The 26342-nt window shown below is 37.3% G+C and overlaps 1 protein-coding gene across 1 annotated transcript; it reads left to right on the forward strand.

Moving 5' to 3' along the window:
* The first annotated feature begins 1971 nt into the window (after nt 1-1971).
* thbs2a (thrombospondin 2a) lies at nt 1972-25533 on the forward strand. The gene is made up of 22 exons (XM_084092338.1): nt 1972-2312; nt 3189-3260; nt 3606-4159; nt 4932-5016; nt 7243-7439; nt 9461-9601; nt 9671-9764; nt 11086-11256; nt 16048-16224; nt 16395-16568; nt 17495-17622; nt 17836-17988; nt 19524-19742; nt 19970-20077; nt 20159-20318; nt 20567-20685; nt 20773-21007; nt 22440-22667; nt 22763-23034; nt 23123-23220; nt 23302-23441; nt 24322-25533. Exons 2-22 carry the CDS (start codon nt 3194-3196, stop codon nt 24327-24329), a joined length of 3528 nt encoding a protein of 1175 aa, XP_083948464.1. The 5' UTR covers nt 1972-2312; nt 3189-3193; the 3' UTR covers nt 24330-25533.
* The last annotated feature ends 809 nt before the right edge of the window (nt 25534-26342 follow it).

Raw genomic sequence — 26342 nt, forward strand, 5'->3', positions numbered from 1 at the left:
TATGAGAAACTTTAGTTTTATGGCACACTGTGTGATTTTTGACAGATGGATATCCAGCAGCATGAAATCAGAGGTCTATTTATCTGTGTTTTGGTAAGATTCTTCCATCTCTGCTCTGACGCTTATCTCTCCAACATCATAATGGAACATTCCACCTCCTGTGGGTTCTTCAGAACTTACGTAACCTGCTATCAAATAAGCAAAGTATTTTATCGAATACCACAGATTCTGGAGGTAGAACGATGGTAATAAAATACAGATTAAAGAAGTATGGCTTACATAACCTCAGCATACTCTAGTTGTAATTAAAGAAAATCAGTGAGTTTTTTTTCCTGAAAGAAATATGTTGAGATAAATGAAATCATATTCAAATATGAAACCAATATGTGTGGAAGATGTAATGCTGTTCTCTGATTTAGATTCAACAATTATCAACCATCAAAAAAAGAATAAATGCATGATGTAAACATCATCATATATGAAAACAAGTAGAAGAAGTATAGTATCCACTAAAATTTGATTTATGAAACTGTCATGCTAAAAGTTTGGGTGCAAAGGTATAGGTGGCCTCTTGGGTGCACAAGAATGGACCAGCATAAAGACATTACTGAAATCGCCTTGAAGACAGAGATGACAGCATTAGCATGACAGAGGCATCATAGAGAAGTATAATGGGACTAGAGACGGTAAGTCCTGTCCATGTCACACTAACCCAATTTTGAAACGCACACATTCATCTAATGGAAACTGGTAGAACTGTGTCAACAACCAAAGTGATATTCAGTATGTTCTGCTGTGATGTGTTTTGATAGCGTGCATGTTTGCTCGGCTTTGGATGAAATATCACTCTCTGGGGCTTGAGTGGAACCACATGAGACCAACAGACTCTTACGATTAAATGACAAAAAATAAGCATTTTGAATTGGCCAAGTGGTACTTCCAGAAGAATTTTTTACAAAGATGGCACAATATCTAAAACAAACCAATTGCTCAGATGATTAAGTCTTGTCACGCAATATCTTTGCTTGTGCACTGGATGACCATTGTGACATGCTTGGAGAGTTATGTTTGTCTCCAACTTTGAGGTAAGTTATGAATATAAGATATCAAGTTCTTTGGTTTGTCCTTCTCTCTGGTTTCTTTGAGACACCATATGTCATTTCATGACACATTTTGCCCCATTCTTTGAAACCATAGAAACCTCTAAATTAAATTACTGGTAGCCTATTCTTAAACTAGTGAAATATATGAGATTTCTCAGAATGACACATATTGGCAAAAAGTCTGCACAAAACCAGATTTTCAATTGTTCTTGGTTTTGTATCGCCTATTTTTGTCACTTATATATTTAAAGGAAAGGTCACAAAAACTTTTCTTGAAATTGCGATTGGCTACAATACTCAACGCTGCAAGATCACGTGACACATTTGTAGCGCCGTTGACCTCATGTGATACGAATAGAACAACCAGATCGCTTTAATTCACTTGCTATTCTCTTTTATTAAACAATTACAAATGATATGTTACACGTAGTAATATAACTAATAAAAATATTACTTTGCATTGACCTGACAGCCATGGCAGACGCCACTGAAGAAATAGCTAAATAACAACTTCATAGACTTAAAGAAGTCATGTTTACAATCGATATATCAGTCAGTGGACAATATGGGTATACTGTAAATAATTTCAAGCAACTGAAAGTGAAGTTTAATTAGCATACTACCTGAATCAAAGTCTGAACCTGTGAAGGTCATTGCTCTTTTACAACCTCGATTTAATTAGCCAGATATTTACATAAATATGTATTGCCAATAGGCTACAACTTAAATAGATGTAAACAAAGATTATTTATAATATAATTTACACTGTATTTGACAGTGAGTGGTTGTATTCTCGAGTGTCTAAAAGCATCTTGCGCGAGCATATGCGTCTCTTCTCCACATCTCTGTTCCTCCTCCTCTCAGGCTCAGACTCTGGATCGGGATATGGACGCGGAGACGTCACTGCAGGGGAGGACAGGAGGTTTCACTGCATTGGTAGGCTACCGGCATGACATTATATGATGGGAAACTTATAATTCAGCCCCCTCAGCAGGTCCAGCTTTATATCCGAACCTGACTGACATGGTTCGGACTGAACCGTATAAAGGGCTTCAGTCCAGTAGTTCTCAGGCCATTGAACTGAAACTCGGAGCTGTGTGGATGTTATAGACACTGTGGATTTTAGTCCTTGCGTATCGCATATTTATCTTGAAGATTTAGAGGACAAATAAACTTGTGCTGTTTCAGTTGGATTGCACATCACAACAGGTGAGTTTTTTTTTTTATTTTTATTTTTTTTATTTTTAGCATTTATAGCCTATTTAAATAAATTGGCTCCCTAGACTTGACAAATTTTCTCTATGAGAATAATAATTAATTACACATTCTTTCCTCCAAAACCACGTTTGACAGATTGTCACAGTTGTTACAGATGTCTTTATTTAGTAAGACTGCTACAGTTTGTAAAGACCTGTTACTACTACTGCAATCAGCTAAAGTGTTTGGGATGTCATTCTGATAATGATGATGCAGGTTTAATATCTTATTAACTTGAAAAGTAGTTTAGTCCCCACTGGTGTGTCCATTTACTTTTGACTTTGACTGGTCTAGGCTACAAGTGCTGTTGATGTATTTTACATGAGTTGTTGACTATAAATGAACGTTCAGACTGTCTTGATTTTATGTGAACTTTTACTTGGCTCGTTTAAATAGTCACATGACCACAGCTGTTTAATTAGCCTACCGTTTGCCCCTCTGGAAGATGATGTCTGTGTCAGTTCTCCTTAAAATGTCATAATTGAGATACATAAAATGGGTAAAGGGTCTAATATTAATCTCTTACTAATATTGCTGTCTTATATAAAGGCATATAAAACCCAGGAATATGCAAACGTACAGTAGTAAAACCCAGAGTCCGTTTGTTGAAGCATTGTTACATTAAATAATATATTTGTACTGTTATTCCATTTTCAACACAACTGCCTGATAACAATACAAAATGTACATTATTTATTTATTTATTTGCGATTTTCAATTATGTCCTGTAGCCCAACTGAGGCATGTGGAATGTTTCATTGGGCTATTTGGTAATAAATGGGTTATTAATATTTGATGTTTTTATGTATGTATATGTGTATTTTGAAGGAGTTATGATACTCAGGAGAAATCTCTGCTTTCTGCCCTTGCTGTTACTATGCATCAGAGCACTACCTCAAGGTAAATCCATGATGCACCTGTTCCTAAATTGTTTCTAAATATTTAGGGTTAACCTATTTTTCTGTTGCCATTGACATTTACCCACTTGTCTTTATATCTAATTCTGAATTTTAGATTTCCATATTACACAATTTGCCCATTATTCTTTGTGCCTCCAAGCACATCTGTGTTTGATTTATTAACAGAGTCTCTATGTGGTATTCAATGCAAAACAGCTTTTGAATGATTTTGACCTGAGATGATGTAATCTTTAATGGGCTTACATAATCATCACATAAAATGTATTGTATATTTTCACATAATCATCCGCACATTGCTGAAATGCTTATGTCGACTCATTCAAAGATGGCCATGTGGAAGATGAATCCATCTTCGACCTTTTCAAAATCAGCAGCATCAGCAGAAAGACGATTGGTGCCAAGCTCTTCAAGGGCCACGACTGGGACTCGCCAGCATACCGCTTCATCCGCTTTGACCACATCCCTGCTGTGAGCACCCTGGCCCTCCATCAGATCCTAAAGCAGGTCCAGAACAATGAGGGTTTTGTGTTTGTGGCCACCATGCGACAGGACAAGAGCTCAAGGGGCACCCTGATTGGTCTGGAGGGTCCCAGTGGGAGCCGTCAGTTTGAGATTGTGTCCAATGGACGCGCCAACACGCTTGATCTGGTCTACATGGTCGAGGGATCTCAAAATGTGGTGTCCTTTGAGGACGTGGACTTGTCGGATTCGCAGTGGAAGAACATCACGCTGTACATTCACGGAGAGAATGCTCATCTGTACGTAGGCTGTAGCCTGATTGACAGCGTGATCCTGGACGAGCCTTTCTATGAGCACTTGCGGCCGGAGAGCAGTCAGATGTTTGTGGCTAAGGGATCTATCAGGGAAAACCACTTCAGGGTAAGACCAGTTCTTCTCCAACGAACATCATCTGTACTTCATTCCATGCTTGTTATGCTATTTCTGCGTAATGATTTCCTGTACTGTGAAATAGTCAAGTCAGCTTTATTTTTTATAGTGCTTTATACAATACAGATTGTTACAAAGCAGCTTCACAGTAATAGGAAAAATAAAAATCAATTTTTGAAAACTTTATCAAACATGAGACAAATTCTTATTCTCCTGTAGAGCAACTTTAAAAAAGATTAATGTATCGTTATTAGCTGATGTCAGTTCAGTGTTGATTCAGTTTAGTTCAATAACTGAACAGTTCAACAATTATAAAATTACTTCAATTCGGTTATAAGCAGCTCTACAGAAGACAGTGTTCAATTACAGTGTCGACGTTGCAAAATTTGTCAATTATGAATCAGCTATAAAGTTTTGTTCACATTCAATAGTGTCAGTGCAGTCAAACTGATAATATTAATGAATATTAAGTGTCCAATAAACCCCAAATAGGGAAGGAAAATCCTTTTTTGAGGGTCTGAAAGTGAAAATGTATTTTAAACCAAATGGGGAAATTATATATTATGTAATAAAAAGTCGTAGAAATATATATAAAGTTAATTTAAGTAGAAGTCATCTAAGGACCTTTTAAGGAACCATGTTCTATTGACTTTTGCCTATATGCTACAAATTCACCACTGTTGTGGAGATTTGAATAAGATTAAAGAAAATAACCCCATTTTAACATTATAATGGACTTATTATAATCTCTGTCATTCCACAGGGTTTGCTACAGAATGTGAAGTTCCTTTTTGACACCCCGATAGAGAACATCTTGAGAAACAAAGGTTGTGAGATCGCTAAACCTGGTAAGAATTCATTCATATCTCTTAAATATGAAAACTATAAAGGTCAGCATGGGAAAACCACAGAAAGTTCTTGCAGTAATTCCCGAAATTTCACCTTAATTGTTTGCTTTCATGATCTCTGGCTTATTTTGAACTGATTTTTAGGTGTCAGATTAGGCACTCAAAATGCATGGACTTCTAAAAGGTTTCAGGAGCTCCATATGGATTTATTCTGTGCAGTTCATGATCAAATTTGTTTTTAGAGGGTTGGTATGTTTTCCGTTGGATTCAGTTTTCATTTTAAGCTCTTCTGGCTTTCACCTAAGTGGGTCACGAAATCTGCTGATCAGAGCTGTGGAAATTTCTGACCATATTACATCATGTTTACGGGAAACGCTCATGTTAGTGTGGTGGTATAAGGGTTAACCAGTTTGCACATGCCATAAAGAGGATTAATATACATTGATTAATATACATTGGCAGGGAGTTCATACTTTAAGAGAAGGTGGAAAAATGGAAGAAGTACATACTCATAATTCTATACATGCACATGGTCAGATCACAAACTGGCTGGTTTGACCGACTGTTCCGTAAAGCTTTGGTTGGCAGGGCCCAACATTAAGAACGTTTCAGGCCAGTTTATGAAACAGTCACCAGTAGTCCAGTTCATCATTGCCAGTGAGAGTCTTACTTTATGATGGTTTACATCCATTTTTATGCCTGGAAAACTGCCTCGGAAACATTTGGTATTCTACATTTCTGCTGCAATTTCTGCAGATTTATCACCACAATAATGTTATCTAACTGGCTAACATGAATGAGCTTTTGTCAAATTTACAAAAATGACTTGTCATAGTGTTGGAAGCATAAGAATGTGTTAAGGTCATGAGACACCAAACCGACATAAAAGAACTAGTGGCGATGAAAGCTGACTGTGTTGTCACCTCGCGTCAGCTGCGTCTCAGCGAAAAAGCTACGCCTGAACACTGAGATATACAATCAGAGTTCTCTCTCTCTTTGGTGGCGGAGACATGCTTCAACATGCTTAATCGGTCATAAAAACCCAGAAAAGGTCAGACAAGTGCCAACAGCGCGGAACACACTGCAAAAACTGGATCAACAATGGCCCGGCGTTGGCCGACCATCGGCTTGGTGTGTCAGGGCCTTTAAACAACAAACCAATCTGGAATGATCTGCATCAGATTCCACTGTTTCCAATTTATTGCAGAGAAGAGTACTGAGATAGTCTATTTAACCAGTAAATAAACTCATCCCAGGACCTGGCTGACTTTTGTGCTGAAATAAATAGTTTGAGACCATGACAAAACTAAGCCTTGTGTGAGATGTGCGAGTGTGAGCATTTCTCCATCACTGCTCTCTCAGTTCCTTGTAATTATAACTGAATAAGTATGCATAGGATATGGCAGTCAAAAAGGCTTCCATTTCCATTGCCAGGACAAATGCATGCCAACTGCTGAACGTTAGGATGCCAGTACAGAGGTCCCTCTAAACTCTCTAGTGCCCCAGTTTAGGAGTGCCACGTATTGCTAAATAAAAGCTAAACTGAAGTGCACAAAAGCCTGCCTAGAAAGTTGCTGAAACAGACACACACACACACACTTATTTTCCCAGCGTTGACTGAAACCCCAAAGAGATTTGAACGAGTTCAACAGTCTCTAAAAAGCTGCTAACCCTGCATGAGTCTCAAAGGAACCTCTGGAGGTATCAACATGGCTCCCTGATTTAGTGTCTTCTGTTCGCCATTAATCTGGAGAAAATATACGCAAATGACCCCAAAATGGCTGCAGATATCTAATGGGAGTTTTGGCATAATGGACAGCATTCCTCTGCTGTTGCGTATCCCCCAACCACACCACCTTCCTCCTTTTCCAAGATGTGCTTTGAAAAATCACTATCTTTCTTTAAATGTTACTTCTGGGGTAGCTTCTGCGCATTTATTATAGTTATGTCAGAAATATAGTGAGAGAATGATCTATGGGGTGTGGAATATCCTGCACATCGCTTAAATGTTTTATAATCCATGCACCCCGATAAAATCTCTAACATAGCTGCTGTATTCTGATTGTATTCATGAGGCCACTTTGTATCACATGTACCATTTCAAAAGTGAAGTCTTTTTGCTTGCTCTTTATCTTTAGGGTCAGAAGTCACATTATTAAGTTGTCTATTGGGTACTCTCAAGTAACGTTCTTTAACACTGATCCACTGCATTCTTATCCCTTTCAGAGGAAGTTAACGTGGTAAATGAGAGTACAGAGACTGTGTCTGTCAGCACGGCTATCTCCACCAACTTCATTGGGCAGAAGGAGAAAATGGCATCGGACGTGTGCGAGCGTTCCTGTGAGGAGCTCAGCAACATGGTGCAGGAACTGAAAGGTCTTCGTATCATTGTGGGCAATCTCATCGATGGCTTGCAGAAAGTGGTAAAGTTGTTTTACTTAATGTCTGGTTTTACAGACAGGGTTTAAATTAAGCCAGGATTAGGACATATAGCTTTTATAAATCTGCCTTTGAAAAACATTATTGGTGTGCTTCTTGAGACCAAACAATGTCTCTGACATATTTAAGATGTCAGTGCAAGTTGCTTTCAGTTAAAACAGTTCAAACATGCATTTTAGTCTGGGACTAAACTTAAGCCTTGTCTGTGAAACCTGGTGAATGTGTTTTGTTTGAAAGATAAGTTCATTCAACCTGAAAAAGAACACAAAATAAAAACTGTTTTCCCATGCAATTGCAATGAATAGGGACTGAGGATTTCAAGCCTCGAGAAGGTCACAACAGCTCCATAAAAGTCTCATAAAAGCAGTCCATACGACTTGTACACTATACACCAGGTCTTCTGAAGTCATACAATAGCTTTATGTGAGAAAAACACCTTGAAAGCCTCAGTTCTCATTCAGTGTAATTGCATGGAAAAGAGTGGCCATCAAATTTCTCATACAGAAAAAAGTCATAAAGATTTGTAACGAAAATAGGGTGAATAAATTATGTCTGTTGGGTTGATCTGAAATGTAAATTTTATTTCATAAAGCTCCATTGTTCAGGTTGGTGGCCATCTCTGATTTGGAGAATTTTATTACAGATAAAATCTGACCATGCAAGCAAAAATTCTTGTAGTCTAAACAGAACCATTAAAGGAAAACAGGACCGAAGAGGCAGTGGAAAACGTGAAGATGTGGGCTGGGGTTTTATGGTTTGTTTTAGAGGGAGATAGGAAGTGTGAATAGGAACCGAGTCGTGTCTGGCAGTGTTTAAACAGCCCCTTTATCCTCCACTGGGAGCTTCCCAGCGATGAGGGAGTCTGGGCATAATCTCTGGGAAATCCTGCCGTTAGATGCTGCGGGTCCCAGAGGCTCTTCCAGACCGTGTGGTGTTCTGTTTCACAGCCTAACACTCATGGCTACTACCTATGCTTTTTTTTTTTTTCTCACTCACACATGCACAAATTAATTCATCAGCACAAACTGTGGTTCGGGTTTTTTTTGTGTGTGTGTGTGTATTATTTTATGTTCTTAATGTGCTTCAGAAGTTAATAACCTTTCCTTCCCTTACATTTTTTCTTGTTATTTTTTCCCCTCCCTCAACCTCTTGTTCTGTCTCTTTCCTCTCTCTCAACTCTTTACTCGTGGCCACGAATTCATGGTTTGCTAATACTGTAGCTCTCAGGACTACAACATTCTGGTTTGGGTGTTCTTTTTTCATTTCATTCTTTTATTAAAAAAGAGAGAAAAAGAAAAACAGAAAATTGAAATGACTAGCAAAGACTAACAAAATAACACAAAAGTCTGAAAAGAGAATTTTTTTGCATTCAAACATTACAGAACCTAGATTGATGTTACAAATGTCAACATTAAAAGCACAAATCATAATTGTAAGACAAGTAAATTACATGTAAGTCAAAAGTCACTTGAGGACAATTTTCCTTCAGCATGGCGTTTAACCAGAAATGTAATTTGGGGCCCTGTAGGGATTTAAAGGGCTTTAGGTGTCTGCTGGACAGTTTATTTATGTCAAATAAATGCTGTTCTTTTGAACTTTTTATTCATCAAAGAATTCTGAAAAAAATATCATGTTTCAACAAAAATAAGCAGCACAGCTGTTTTAACATTGATAATAATAAGAAATGTTTCTTGAGCACCAAATCAGCATATAAGAATGATTTCTGAAGGATTATGTAACTGAAGACTGGAGTAATGATGCCAAAAAAAAATCATATCACAGGAATAAATTATATTTTAAAATATATTTAAAAAGAAAACCATCCAAGATTGGCAAAGGCAGAGCTTCCTGTTCTTAAAGGCATAATTCCCCTGATATACAGAAGTGCGCTCATGTCATTGTAGTTTAAATCACCTCTATTTATCTACATGTGGAAGACATTGGCAGAAGTATTGCCACCTCTTGACCGTTTGTCCATCTGTCTTGCTTTGCATCTGTCGGTTAGACTGAGGAGAACACTGTGATGAAGGAGGTGCTGGGGAATATGAAGAACATCAAAGACAAGCGCATGTGCTGGCAAGACGGCCGTCTCTTTGAGGATAAGGAGGACTGGGTTGTGGACAGCTGCACCAAGTGCACCTGTCAGGTAAGAAAAAAGAGCTAATGGCATTCTGCTTTTGTTCTGAGGATTCTGTCTTACGGCTTTATCTTGCAGGAATCAAAGATTGTGTGCCATCAAATCACATGTCCTCCAGTAGCCTGTGCCAGCCCCACTTTCCTAGATGGCGAATGCTGTCCTGTGTGTCTGCGTGAGTAACGTACATTGCTGATATTCCCAATTTTCATGCTTTCATTTTCCCAACATGTCTACACTGGATGCATGGGGTCTCGCATTCAGTTTAGAGACATAATTGAAATCAAATTATGTTATTCACTAATATCTTTTGTGTGTGTTGTATTTAAATGCCAGCTTGTGATGTTTCTCATGGTAACCTGACATAGTTTGGGTGTTTTAAAATAACTCATGCTAGTTTTATACCAATGGATTGTCCTTAAAGATAAAGTAGGATACAAAGTACAAAGTTTTTCATGTCATCAGGCACTTTGAGTGTAGACACAGTTACAGTACATGCACACATACACGACTGTTCAAAAGTGGGGAAGGTAAGATTTTTTTAAAGAAAATGATACTTTTATTCAGCAAGGATGCATTAAATTGATCCAAAGTGACATTAAAGACATTTATAATGTTACAAAAGATTTCTATTTTAAATAAATGCTGCTGCGCAATCATTTTTAACTAATAATAATATGAAATGTTTCTTGTGCAGCTAATCTTTTTAAACTCCAATTACTGGCTTTTTTAATGTAAATAGACAATGTTTTTATTCAGATCAATTTTTAACTGATGTATTTTAAAAATGTATCACCTGAATGTATTTTGGATTTTTTGTATTATCTTTTTGGTAAGTGAATTGTTCAATTTGTTATCGCAGTGAAGCTAGCCTTGTTGCCGGGTGTTCAAAAATAACAATAAATGAGCAGCTAATCAGCATATTAGAATAATTTCATGTGACACTGAAGACTTGAGTAATGGCCGGAAATTCAGCTTTGCCATCACAAGCATTAAATTACATTTTAATGTATATTAAAATAGAAAAGTTATTTTAAAATATATTGATATAATATTTCTCAATATTACTGGTTTTACTGTAACAGCCTCAGTGAGCATAAGGGACTTCTTTCAAAAAGGTTTTTTTTTTTTTTTTAAATTTTACCAACCCCAGACTTTTGAACAGAAGTTTATAAACAGGCAGACTTTTTCTTTTCTCAAATGATATAGAACTTTTATTGTTTTAAAAGTGCTTGTGTTTGCCAACCACACATTTTTTATTATCCATGAGTAACAAGCATTACTGTATGTTCCCATGCTCTGAAGTGGGTTGAGAAAGATGATGTCATGTATAACTTAAGCTCCAAAACATCAGAGCTGAAGAACAATGTTGCCTTTGCTGTGTAAATATATTAACAACAAGGAGCACCGTGATGGGTGTGGTGGGGTTAGAACGGGGTGAATTGTGCTTGAAGTTACCAGTGCTAAATGTGTGTTGTGTGTTCATGTGTGTATAGCTAAAGACAGCGAGGACGGCTGGTCGCCTTGGTCTGAATGGACGGAGTGTACCGTCACATGTGGAACAGGCACCCAGCAAAGAGGCAGGTCGTGTGATGCCACAAGTAACCCCTGCAGCGGCCCCTCCATCCAAACCCGCAGATGCAGCTTGGGAAAATGCGACAGTCGTGGTGAGACAGCCAGTCTTTGTTTGACCGTTATTAACTGCACTCTTTCTCTGAACACCTGTTCTTTGGTCATATAGAGACATTTTGGACACCATTTTCTTGCCTGTTTTGTCCAAAAAGTCTAAAATCTTGGACGAAAACCACAGCGGTTTAAGTGGGATTGGATTGATTCCTCTTGCTTGTGGCCTTATGAAATGTGGTCCGTCACCTTATAACTGCAAGTGCACAGATGGTTCTCTCACTGATTTGTTTCAGTTGTATCAGTGCATCAGAGTCTATCGTGATAGTAAAATAATGCACCCGTCTGTAAAGTCTCCGCAGACCACGGTTGTGTTTGGAACAGAGTAGAAAGAGAGGTCTCAAATGCAGCTGTCATATTATCTAAACAGCTGTTAAAAATAATGAAAATGGAAGAAAAAGAATCGCTGGTTCTCAGGTTACTTTTAGCCAGAATCTCTAAATCTTTATGGGGAAAAAATATTTATTTTGGCTGTTGTTTTTGTTGTTTAAAAATAGTTTTGAGCTTTCAAAGGAAAAGTTCGTCCAAAAATGGCAATTCAATGATTTACTCGTGTCATTCCATCATACTTGTATGACTTTTTCTTCCAAGGAAGATAAATTGAGAAAGTACTCGTTGCTCTTTTAATGCAATTACAATAAAGGAGGTCTGATGCTTTTAAGCTTAAAAAATATGCAAAAGCAAAATAAAAGTGTAACAAACAACCCAGGATCATTGGAAAGATGTACAAGTGGAGTTGTTCCTGCACTTTAAAAGTGAAATGTCCAGTGAGTGCCACTAAAATCGTATTTAGTTTTATCCGAAACGGATGAACTTGAATCGTGCAACGTTCTATGTTGGTTATCATGGCAGTTTGGAATTGAAATAAAATGCTAGAACATAACCATGTGAAAATAAGTCTTTATTCATATGATAATCTGTCACTCTAATCATAATTTGTGTAAAAAAGAATCAAAGTTTGGTAACACTTTAGTTTAGGGTCCAATTCTCACTATTAGTTGCTTATTAGCATGCATATTACTAGGATATTGGTTGTTTATTAATACTTACTTATAAAGCACATATTAATGCCTCATTCTGCATGACCATATTCTACATCCCTTAATCCTACACAATACCTAAACTTAACAACTTCCTTATTATTAATAAGCAGTAATTAGGAGTTTATTGAGGCAAAAGTCATAGTTAATAATTGGTTAATGGGAATTGGACCCTAATCTAAAGTGTGAACAAAAGTTTTACTAATGGTCATTTTAGCTGGAAACTGCAGTAAATTGTATGTATAGATAAGTTTTTGGAGTTTTGCACAAAAAAAAAATTAGGTACATGCACGTAATGAGCATAAATTTATACAATTTGTCAATTATATTGGTAATTTTTCTGAAAGTTTTCTGAAACCATCCAATTCCTTTGTGTGAGGACTTCAGAACACTTTAAATATAGTGCAGAAATCATATAGATCACATTTATGATTTTTTATGGTGCTTTTGTGTACTTTATGAAGGTTGAAAGCTTCAGTCGCCACTTATTGTAATGGCAGGAAAAAGAGCAGCAACCAGTACGATTTGTCAGAGTTTCTCATTTTATGTTCTTCAGAAGAAATAAATTCAAATGAGTTTGGAAAAGAAAGCATAAGAAAATAATAAGAGATTTTTAATTTTGGGGGCAACTAATCTTTTGAAGTAGGCCATATCAATCAAATATCATTGATTTTTAATGCAGGGCTGAAGTAATATAATAACTACAGAAGCCCCTTGCCAAGCGTTTGAATTGGCATTAGGCTGAACACACACTTAAGCGGTAAGCGGTAATCTACTGGCTGGCACCCACTTACCTACATTTCATCAAATCGGTTATTGCTACTGATGGAATGTTACATCACCTAATTAATATTCATTAGCCATATACTGAGCCTGTGATTTCAAGCCAGTCAATTCCCTTGAAGAATCCAACATGATTTTATTGACCTGATTTTGTGGCAGGCGGAAGATTTTGTAACAACATGGGTGTTTTCTTTCATCATCTGTTGTAAATATTTATGGAGCATGGGCTAATAGACAAACTCCTTTCCATCAGCAAGGGAACGAGCTGGTAGTCATCACTTATGCTCAGTGAGGCTTTAATGAGTGGCATATGGCTCTTTGTGGTGTACCAGTGCTAACTCTGGCTTACGGCTGACTCAAATGTTTTTTATAACTGACAAATGTTACCAGCTGGTATCTTGGACAGCAATGGACAAACTGGCCTTTATTACAATTACCGCGAAACAATATCTGTATGTATTCATACATTAATACATTGAGCTGTAAGGGGTTTTACAGTCAAAGACCCAGAACCATGATGAATGAAGACCCGGAGTCAGAATTATAATAAATTAAAGAAAAGATTTACTGAAGATAGTTTGCAGTTTCATTTGCAGAAGTCAGCTTCAAGACTCACACAGGAGTTCGTAGGCTGCCCTGCTTACAGTTACAAAGATCACAGCAATAAAGATCTTCTCCAAGGTCTAAGCTATGTCCTTGCTTCAGGTTGAATGATTCTCATTGGCTAAGAAATAGATAAACATAGTAATTTTCCACACATATACAGATAGACTGAAGCATATCTCCATCGATTATGCAGCTGACACTCGGACCCTGAAGTTAAGCACGTCGTGACCTTCCAGTTCTCAGATTTGGGTTGCTGGGCGCCAGCATGTCCAGAACAACAACTCAGTCAATCTCCAATAATGCCAGTGGTTCCTTAACCTGCAATCAAAAAGACTAACACACACACTGACACACAGCTTTTCCAAGGTTGGATTTGGCCAGGCTCTAACTATAAACAGGAGAGTCGTCTCAAAACATCAATATACTGTAATGCGTTCTTTCTCTCAAGGAGAGCTACACTTTAGTCTAACTGGAAAGTAAGGTTTTAACTGAGAAAGGTTCCCTTAAACTATAGACTTCAATGACCCCTGTGACTTATAGTCGTCAGGGTACCCTAGAAAAACAGATACAATAAAACACAACATCTTTCCATATTTCATTTCTGGAAGCCGGGATAAATGAGCAAGCACTGTTACTGCATTCAGATATCAAATGCAGACATTAGAGAATACATGAAAAGAACATTTCAGTAATCACACTGGTAAAGTAAAATCTCACAAGCCTAGAGAAGTCATTCAACTCATGTGACATTTAGAGGAAAAATATTGATGAATACCTTGATGATAATCACTTATTATACTTTGAAGCAGCAGTTTATTCCAAAATCCACACCCTTCAGAGCTTTTTAGATTTATATCAAATTAATTCCAGTCTCTCTGCTCCTCATAATGTGGGCCCGTGTACTCAGACCCATGTGGTCATCCAAAAATGAAAATTTTGCCATCACATACCCTCATGTTGTTCCAATCCTGTGTGAGTTTCTTTCTTCTGTTGAACACAAAAGAAGATATTTTGAAGAATGTTGGTAACCAGACAGTTGATGGTCCAAATACTTCCATTGTATTTTTTTTTTTCTACTATGGAAGTCAATGGGTCCATCAACTGTTTGATTACCAACATTCTTCAAAATATCTTCTTTTGTGTTCAGCAGAAGAAAGAAACTCACACAGGATTGGATCAATATGAGGGTGAGTAAGTGATGACAACATTTTCATTTTTGGGTGAACTCTCCCTTTAATGCTCATTGCGTCACCCCTGGCCTGAATACACCATCGGGTCTCTCCCATGCCGAATCCCAAAGAGACGATGGGGTGGCGGGTCCAGAATTATGGGCCAGGTGGTCATCGCTTCATCAAGTTTTTGGCTGTCCCACCCTGTGTCATTCCTGGACCTCATGCCTCTGTACTTACTAATGTAAATGAAAGATGTCATTGTTTGTGTGGGTTTGTTTGCTGCTTTAACACTGCATTCAGGTCATGTCTGAATGAGATGAGTGCACATGAATGCCTCCGCAACTTTCCGTTGGCTGATTTGTTTTTGTCATTGTTAAGTTTCACTTGTGAATGTTTACTGTGCTGTTCATAGCGATACATCTTGCCAGAAAACATTTATTGTAATAAACTACTGAAGCAAAGCATTATGTATGTATATCTAATGAATATTCTTTCATTATTAGGCGTAAAAATGCCATACATTTGCCAATAAAGTGTAAGAAAGAAGAGAGAAATACAACACCGTTCAAAAGTTTGGGGTCTTTAGGATTTTTTTTTATGTTTTTGAAAATCCTTCATGCTCACCAAAGCTGTATTTATTTGATAAAAAATACAGTAAAAAAGAAGTAATATGTTGAAATATTATTACAATTTCAAATAAGTGTTTTCTATTTTAATATACATTACAAAGTACTTTATTCCTGTGATGGAAAATCTGAATTTTCAGCATCATTATTCCAGTCTTCAGTGTCACATGATCCTTCAAGAAACATTTATTATTACGTATTATCAATGTTGCAAAAAGTTGTGCTGCTTAATATTTTTGTGGAAACCGTGATTACTTTTTTTCAAGATTCTTTGATGAATAGAAAGTTAAAAAGAGCAGCATTTGAAATGGAAATATTTTGTGACAATATAAATGTATTTACTATTTCTTTTGATCAATTTATCACAAACTTTTGAATGGTAATGTGTAAGATTGAGCAAGCATCATGTATATCTATTAGGCCAAAATCATCACTTGAATACTCATAATTTCGTAATTACAAACTTAAAAGTAGGATCTTCCACAAGGCTGCATATGCTATTGTATATGACTTTGGTAATCATGCCAGTTTTCTGACTGTTGTTACAGTCCGACAAGACGGTGGTTGGAGTTTGTGGTCCCCTTGGTCATCATGCTCTGTGACATGTGGAGAGGGACAGATCACACGAATTCGCCACTGCAACGCCCCGGTCCCTCAACTGGGAGGAAAGGACTGTGAGGGCAGCGGGAGAGAGACGCAAAAGTGTGAAGCCAAACCCTGTCCGAGTGAGTGCTGGGAGTCATGCGTTTCTCTTGTATATACTAGACTTAGTCTTGTGAAATGAGGCTGAGACAATATTAGACCTATTTGCATTGAGTGATCTTACATACAGTAATATGTCTCCGTAAACTCAGCTTAATACTGTGATTTTCACGGTACTCTCTTCTTCTCGTAGTGGATGGAGCCTGGGGGCCGTGGTCTCCTTGGGCGATCTGCTCCGCCACCTGTGGAGGAGGAACAAGGACACGAACACACGTGTGTAACAGCCCTCGTCCGCAGTATGGTGGCAAGAAATGCCCAGGAGAGTCCAAGGACACTGATTCCTGCAACAAACAGGACTGCCCTGTGGGTATGTTACCTTTTCACTTTCTTTTCACATATTCTCACTCTTTGACCCTCTTCAGTTGTGTATCTGCGGGGCCAAACCTTGGACACCCTCTTGTTCCCATCGCTGAGCCACTATTAAACCTTCTGCCTCAGCTCAGTCTGGTGGTCGAAATAAAACTAGCAGCTGCCAAAACTCTCTGTTGTTTATTTAGATGTCCATTTTTATGTTGGCTTTATATCACAATAAATACAATAAAGCATAAAGGCAAGGATTCAGCAAAGATGTATTAACTTGATCCAAAGTGACAGTAAAGACATTTATTATAACACTGGCAGGAACAAAAGAGATGGCAAGTGTAGAGCGGATGAATGCAAACAAACAAAATATAAACAAAGAACTAAGAGCTAAGGAACACAAAGTGCTAGGGGACAAAAGAACACAGACCATCTATGTTACAGCAACAACATAGGAACAAGGAAACACAAGGGCTGCGTCCAAAATCGCATACTGTCTTGAGTAGGTACTGTACTTATTTTGAGTAAGTACTTCACGAACGCTAAAAAAGTATGCTCTACAGCATGAAAGTAATCCGGGTGTACTACATCCGCTATGTTGTCATTATCATGTGACCTACCAAAGTCGGTTATGTTGCTTCACCTTGGGGAAACAATTTAAATAAATGCTGTTTTTTTGAAATTTCTATTCATCAAAATAATTAAAAATTATTAAATTTGTATAATATTTCACAATATTTTTGTTTTTACACTTATACTCTAAAATTAACAAGCTCAAACTTTTGAACGGTAGTGTACATTCACTAATCTTACTGTTATTTAAGGACCTCTTTTGACTGACATTGTGCAGAACATCTCTTGAGATTTATGAAATGCATATCAATTTCATGATTAAACTGTAAGCCTCTCCCTCTGCATTCTCTTCTTCCTCAGATGGTTGTCTATCCAACCCATGCTTCGGGGGTGTTGAATGCACCAGCTCCCCTGACGGCTCGTGGGAGTGCGGGCCCTGCCCTGTCGGTTTCCGTGGCAATGGAACATTCTGTGAGGATGTGAATGAGGTACAATGGGAAAGAGATCTGGGAAAAAGTATAATGTAGTTAGGGCCATGTGACAAGCAATTGTTATACTGCGTTACTCACAATTCAACACGGGAAGCGTAGCCAAAGAAAAATTTTGTAACCCAACAAGTACCAATAAATGTGAAGATTAGTGAAAAATACTTATTTCAAATATGTTTCTAAACATGTCTGTTTGTTTTTTGTGTCCTATAGTGTGACATGGTCCCTGATCTGTGCTTCAAAGTCGTTGAATCCCAGCGCTGTGTTAACACAGACCCAGGATTCCACTGTTTGCCTTGCCCTCCTCGATACAAAGGCAATCAGCCCTTTGGAATGGGAGTGGAGGATGCCAAGCTAAATAAACAGGTCAGTTATGCAGTCTGTGGACAGATTGGATCAATTATTGCACAAGTATTTAAATGTGTTAGTTTCCCGTTTTACACTCATTAGCCTGGCTGAATCCAATGACAGCACGCTTACAGTATGTGCCGCCCACAGTCCGTTCGCTGACCGTCTGATGCGCATTACACACAAAACTGGAAAGCACTTTCTCGATCTGGCAAGTTCAAACTTGAGTTATTCCTGTTAAATAGTCTGTACTTATTTTTAGATTAACAAATTCTGATCATAGTGTATACGCACATTTTATCCCAGACAGCAACATAGTGTCAGCCCAGATCCGGGCCACATCTGGTACATGTGAATGTGGGCCGGATCTGGGCAACACTATTTTGCTGTCTGGGATGTTATTTTGTCAAGGTTATTATTTAATTCATTTCTTTGCTATTATTTTGGAATCAACTATTTCATACAAAGCTTCCCTTTAATGCATTCTAAAAAGAAAAAGTATTGTGGTGGTTTGCATATCAGTCAGATTGCGCTGTGGACCAGGCATTAGGGGCCAGATTTACTAATCAGGGCAAATTTAGCGGAAAGCGCAATTCCAAAAAAGCGCAGATGGGAGTGGAAACTTCTGCAAATGATCTACAGACGACGCACAAATTAAAGAACACAGATAAAGCCGGATCATCTCCATAATGACCAACGCAATCTACCAAGAGCAGCGCAAATTAGCGTCTGGTTTAAGAAATGCTTTTTTGGGGTGGTAATAATGGTGCAAATTCCAGTAAATTAACGTTGCGTGATTCATTTAAATACTCTCCTCCCATAAATTTTGCTTCTGAAAGGGAAACTCTTATACAAATGCATATACAATAAGGTCAGCCGCAAAAATAACTGTCCACGCCTTTTCAGCATTCATTTTTCACTGCGTGTCTTTAGTAAATCCTGACAGCAGTTTTTAACTCCAAAAGAGGGTTTGCGCTGGCGCAAGCTGTTATTAAATATAGCCTTAGGTTGGTAGTCAGAGGTCGTGATAATAGGCTGAATGTGTCAAACTTTTAGAGTAGAAAGTATATTCTGAGACATTTTGGACAAAACACGTCAGCTAAATGAAAAAATCTTTGGGCCCATAATGGTGGCCAACCATATGGATCTTGTTCTTACTCTCCCATTTCTCTTGGATTAATAAATTTAGCAGATTTCTTGGAAAGCTGAGTCATTTGCTTTTCTGCCCAAAAGTTTCATAACGTCCACAACTAATAGGTTTGTCACCAACTTCCAACTTTTTTCTTTCTTTCATCCAATGCCCAAGAGTAGTAAATTGACAAAGGACTGAAAGGAATTGTCTCATATTTTATAGTTGCGATCCAATAGCTTTTTCAAATAAACTTGTTATGTGCAAATGTGCACCGCTGAAACAAACAAAATAAAAGGAAATTATCAATATAAAGGCCCTCACAACACTATTCCCAGTTGTCCCCCACAGCCGACGACCCAGTTCTTTATTCACCATAATTGGACTGCTATTCAGTGTTGCTGAAGTCTGTTCATTTTTTTAGGTATGTGAGCAAGAAAACCCCTGCAAGGATAAAACCCACAACTGCCACAGATCCGCTGAGTGTATCTACCTTGGCCACTTTAGTGATCCAATGTTTAAATGCGAGTGTAAAATCGGCTATGCTGGGGACGGTCTCATTTGCGGCGAGGACTCCGACCTTGATGGCTGGCCCAATCAGAACCTGGTGTGTGGAGCCAACCAATCCTATCACTGCAAAAAGGTAACAGAGATTTCATGAAAAATAAAAATCATACTTAAGCCCAAACCTTTGAACGGTAGTGTATATTTATACAGTGAATCCCCAAATTAATGTAGATCTAGCTCTCTACTGGCCAAAAAAAACAGATGCTGCATTAGCTCATTTTTAACACATTAAACAGTGTAACACATTAAAGTGTTAATTTTCCCAACTAATAAAAATAATATTTTTTATCCTTCGTTGTGCAGGACAATTGTCCCAACCTTCCAAACTCAGGCCAAGAGGACTTTGATAAAGACGGTCAAGGAGACGCCTGCGACAAAGACGATGATAATGATGGAATCATGGATGAGGGGGTAAGCAAATTCCTTAATAATATTGTTGAAAATCTTTTTTTAATTTACACTAAGCTTGTATTTGTTTCTCCTGTGCCCCAGGACAACTGTCCTCTGCTGTATAATCCCAGGCAATTTGACTACGATAAAGATCTTGTTGGTGATCGTTGTGATAACTGCCCATATGAGCACAACCCCGCTCAGATCGACACCGACGGTAATGGCGAGGGAGATGCCTGCTCCGCAGACATCGATGGAGATGGTGAGAAACATTCACGCAAATTACATCAACAGTACTCATTGTTTGTTTATAGACTTGACAAGCTTGGGTTTCTGTAATGATTAGTCCCAGGCTGGGTTTAAACCCAAACACAGTTTTCAATGAAAATAAATAATAAACCAAAAACAATGCAAATATCTCACCACAGTCAGGTGCAAATTTGTTGGATTTCCCGACAGTTATTTTGTCCATTGAACTCTGTGTAATGCTGTTGTTTGCATGTGTTTCAGAGGTTCTGAATGAGCATGATAACTGCCCCTACATGTACAACAATGACCAGAAGGACACAGATATGGATGGCGTGGGTGACCAGTGTGATAACTGTCCTCTGCTGCACAACCCTGACCAGGTACAACAGGCGTAGTAAACACACGTTCCCACAAATAGGAAGTATGTTTTGAAACAGTTTAACAAAGTAATTTGTATGTTTTAAAAGTCTGACTCAGATAATGACCGAGTTGGGGATGAGTGTGACAACAATCAGGACATTGATGAGGACGGCCACCAGAACAGCCTGGATAACTGTCCCTACATTCCCAACGCCAACCAGGCCGACCATGACAAAGATGGGAAAGGAGATGCTTGTGATTTTGACGACGATAATGACGGAATCCCTGATGACAAGGACAACTGCAGACTGGTGCCCAACAAAGATCAAATAGACACTGATGGTGAATGAATTTATTGCTTAAATTTAAATATTTAGAAGTGACTCTCTGTATTTCTACTGACTGTGAAAAGAAAAGTTCACACACACACCAGTCATCTGTAATCTGTTCATTTATGTCTACGTTTTTTTGTTTTTTTTCTCTTTTGCATTCGTTGAGATTCAGATATATTTACAACTGGAAAATTTCCTTTAGTGTAGCCAGGGTCAAGGAAAATGATGTCAGACTCTCATAAGTTGCAGGTGGTTACTGAAGGGTGCGTGTGATTTGCCCCACTGTGCCGCATTTCGTTAAGGCTAACTGATTTTTTTTGTGTTGGTGGGAAAATGGAAAGCGGTTGCAGTTGGAGGCCGAAGTTGTCAGATGCTATCATACTTCTCCCACTTCATTATATTTAGTTTCTTGGATAGAGTCAAGATGGTTCCAAGGAGAGAAAGTCAACTACTGTAAAAACAGACATCATAGCAAGAGCTGGCATCTGTGCAAAAGCCTACTTGACTTTTCCCTCATATTTGATGTGCTAAAGTCTGGATTTAATAGATTTCACATTTGAAGCCAGTCACATGTTAATGTACATGACATGAAAGGACAGCTGAGATTGCTTTGTGCTTGGAGAAGAGAGCTGGGATGCTAGATGAAATATTCCTTTGGTTAAAATATTTCTATAACCCCTAACAATTTTATTACACACAACTTAGTGTGGGTGGGTATAATATAATATAATATAATATAATATAATATAATATAATATAATATAATATAATATAATATAATATAATATAATATAATATAATATAATATAATATAATATAATATAATATAATATAATATAATATAATTTCTAGATCATTTATATTAATATTCAAATTGTTGAAAAATATAAATAGTAAATATTATGAACAATAATTATTAAAATATAAAACCGTAATAATTTTTAACCAAGTAATTAATAATATAATATAATATAATATAATATAATATAATATAATATAATATAATATAATATAATATAATATAATATAATATAATATAATATAATATAATATAATTCGCACATGCTCTAAATTTGGGGCAGTAAATATGTATATTTATTTATTGATTAATAATTATTAATGTTTTTATTTTAATAATTGTATTGCATTTTTAATTAATTTAAATATTAATAAATAAATTATTTATTAATTATATTTAATAATTATTCATATTATTAATAAATGAAGTAAACTATTATATAAATGTTTTTATTATTATTTACTTAATGTATAATATTTACATTAAAATGGAAATTACTATTATTATTATTTTTATTATGTGTGTATATTATTTTTGGTTTTAATTAATTTTTTTTGGTTGCTAAAAATCTTAAAAAGTGTGGATGGCAGATTTAACAGATCTACTGACATTTTTTATGAACTATTCTAACTTTCTTCCATAGGGGATGGAAGAGGCGATGCCTGCAAAGATGATTTTGACAATGACAGCATTCCAGACTTTTTGGATGTGTGCCCTGAGAACGACGCCATCAGCATCACAGACTTCAGGAAGTTTCAGATGGTGCATTTGGACCCCAAAGGAACGACACAAATTGATCCCAACTGGGTGGTCAGACATCAAGGCAAAGAGTTGGTTCAGACTGCCAATTCTGACCCTGGTATTGCTGTGGGTGAGTATGTGAGCTTTCAGAGTAGCCCATCTGGTCATGATTTTAGCTTGATGTCATTGAGGAAATGACACTTCAACTTTTTAATTGCTCTTCAGGTTTCGATGAGTTCAACTCTGTGGATTTCAGTGGCACTTTCTACGTCAACACTGACAGAGATGACGATTACGCTGGGTTTGTGTTTGGCTATCAGTCCAGCGGGCGATTCTACGTGGTAATGTGGAAGCAGATAACTCAGACGTACTGGGAGGACAAACCTTCAAAGGCCTTTGGCATCTCAGGGGTTTCTCTGAAAGTGGTCAACTCTACCACGGGCACAGGGGAGCACCTGCGTAACGCCCTGTGGCACACTGGTGACACTCCTGGACAGGCAAGGCTGACTTCTCATCAAATATGACTGATCTGTTAGCGTTTATGGTAACCTTTGCTCAAACTAATCGCTATATGTGGTCTGACAGGTCCGCACACTGTGGCACGACCCTAAAAATATCGGCTGGAAGGATTACACCGCCTACAGGTGGCATCTCATCCACAGACCCAAGACAGGATTCATCAGGTGATTAACAGGAAGGACTGAACTCACACAGTGATCTTATAAAGCATGTAGAGTTAACAGATCTATGTTCTTTCTCACCAGAGTGGTGGTTTATGAGGGGAAACAGATCATGTCAGACTCAGGGCCGGTTTATGATCAAACATTTGCAGGAGGGAGATTAGGACTGTTCGTCTTCTCCCAGGAACTGGTTTACTTCTCTGATCTCAAGTACGAGTGTCGAGGTGAGTAGTTTATCATAACAAAACATGGGTAATTGTTTAAAGGGATACTCCACTTTTTTTGGAAATAGGCTCATTTTACAACTCCCCCAGAGTTAAACAGTTGAGTTTTACCGTTTTCGAATCCATTCAGCCGATCTCTGGGTCTGGCGGTACCACTTTTAGCATAGCTTAGCATAGATCATTGAATCGGACAGGACCATTAGCATCTCTCTCAAAAAAATCATCTCTCTCTCTGAAAATAGGTCTAATAGGTTAGACAAACTTAGTCCCGGTCACGTTGGAAGTTACCGAGCTGGGGACTATTTTCAGGCGCTGCGTCATATCATTACGCCTGCTGGACTCATGGTACAAGAGTCAAGTTTTAAATAGGAAAAATATTGAAACTCTTTGGTCATTTTTTTGAGAGACATGCTAATGGTCCTGTCCGATTCAATGATCTATGCTAAGCTATGCTAAAAGTGGTACCGCCAGACCCGGAGCTCGACTGAATGGATTCGAAAACGGTAAGACTCAACTGTTTAACTCTGGGGGAGTTGTAAAATGAGCCTATTTCCAAAAAAAGTGGAGTATCCCTTTAAATTACACCCCTGTTTGTATTAGTAATGTGTGTCGAACCACTGTCTCTAACACCATTTCTACACTTGTGGCCCGTCAAAACTAAAACCCTTCTCTTCCTACTCCAGCCACTTCATTTTCTCCACCTGTCTGAAATACAGTAGCATATGTATTTTTATTATTATTATTATGTAAAAGTGCTCGGAAAACAGAGTCTGCATCACCTATGGTTTAGTGTTATCTGTTAAAATAATAGCAAAGCAGATTCATTAATAGCAAAGCATAAAAACAAAGCCACTTTTTTCATTCTTTTTCTGCTTTTCAGATAACTGAACAAGAGAAGAAATGACCCTCCTTAAAGACTGTATCTCAACAACACATTTTCACACTCTCTGACAAAACACAGAAGACCAAAGACTTTTGTGGACTACACAGAAGGGAAACAGACCACAAACCTCCTCCTGAGGAGAAATAATGAACTTAAACGACAAGCACATTTATAGGGATTTTTTTTGTATAGATGTTTTTGTGTCCTCAAGTCAGTCTTTGTTAGCCAAAGTTTGGGTAATGTTAATCAGACATTATGTTTGTGGTATTTTTCGTTTTTTTTTTTTTACAAAATGTAACAAAATCTAGAGGAAAAATAATCACCAACTTTATCACCAACTGCTTTACTTGCACAAGATTTTTTTTCTTCCTCTGTATTGTTACAATGTGCAGAATTTTTCTTTTTTGGATTTGTTGTTGTAATGGAGACATCTTTTTCTACAACCCTCGATTCTAACAGGGGCTTTGGGTTTGATCAGCATATAAATGTTTTAGAGACCTTTGAGATGAAGATGTTTATATTAAGACTGTATCATAATTACTTGTGTAAAGTATTTATATGACCTCTTGCAATTCAGTATCAAGTTATGTCTAGGTTTTTTTTTTTGCAATGCTTTCAGAACCTAGACATTGTAAATACTAATTTATTTGTTTACACTGACAAAATTTGACTATTGCAGAAATAAAGATTAAAAAAGAAAAAAATTTGCTGAGCTTCTAGACATCCATAACGCAAATCCATGCCTATGCAGTTTTGTATTCGTTACTTGATAAAAGTGTTTTCCAAATGTGAGTATGCGTGTGCTGTTGTTTCGTTTCATTTTTGTCCTTTGATGCCACACTGCATTTGTTGCATTGAACACACATTTGCTGGTCATCAACCACTTTTTCTTTTGTTTCTTATGTTTTGTCTGTTTATCAAAGAAACTGTCATGGAGTGGACAAGACATAATAAGACAAAAGTCGTGTTTTTATCAGAGAAACAGAAATTGTCATTCATCGTCCAGATCTTTTTGAGCCTTAATGTTCATCAGTGTTTTGTCTTTCTTTTGATTTTAAAATTGTTTTATTTTCATAACAATTCTTCCTATTTTGTAAAAAGTGCCACATCCCCAGAAAACCTTGTAAAGTTTTCTAATATTGTTATTCTCACAGTTGTCAGGTTTTTTTGTGTGTTTTTTTTTTTCTTTAATAAAAGGTTTACACAGTTTTCCGTTTGGACTGGTGCTTTGGAATCATTCCAAATACTATAATGGGATGTATGATCGTTTTTAAAGATGTCTATCAGATAATTTATGTGACATCACTGCCGCCATAAATCCTGCATCATGCCTGTCCTTCACTAAACAACTGTTTTAACTGTTCATGCACAAAGAGGCCCAAAAGTCCTGGAAGGGTGCAACATGGGCCTATATTCACTTATCTCCAAAACTTACTTGAATTTGTTTTTAGATCGTATTATGATTTTATGGTGCCATGGTAAAGCATGTACAGTCAGTCAATAGTTCAATGACGTGATATAAATTTTTGGATGAGCTATCCGTTTAAAAAGTACTACAAAAATATAGTGCTGCAGGGATGATATGTTTTTGCAGGTCCAAAATCCAGAAACAAGCTTTTTGCCACTTCTAGTTCCATTGTCCTGAACGTTTTTTGGAGAAATGCCTAAAATAAGGCGTGTGGTTAACACAAGCTCAAGGAATTTTCACATTTTATTCTAAAAATACATCTGTAATAAAATTTTACTAGTTGCTAACAAGTGGCTAAATGGGATTAAAAAAGTTTTTTTGGAGACATTAAACATCATCGTGCCGAATTTTCCCATTTTCAGGGAAAATGAATTAAACTGAAAGAGTTATTGGAAACGTATGCTGCGTTCACGCCATGACGTTATTCCCATAATTTTGAGATGACAACACGTTCTATTCTGAGTTGTTCAGTTATACACCTAAACACCTAAATTAATCTGCATCGGTCACGTGGTACAAAAAGGAGCTCTCAGAAAATAACCAGCTTACA

This window comes from Abramis brama, assembly GCF_963993115.1.
Source record: "Abramis brama genome assembly, chromosome: 19".
Taxonomy (NCBI): Eukaryota; Metazoa; Chordata; class Actinopteri; order Cypriniformes; family Leuciscidae; genus Abramis; species Abramis brama.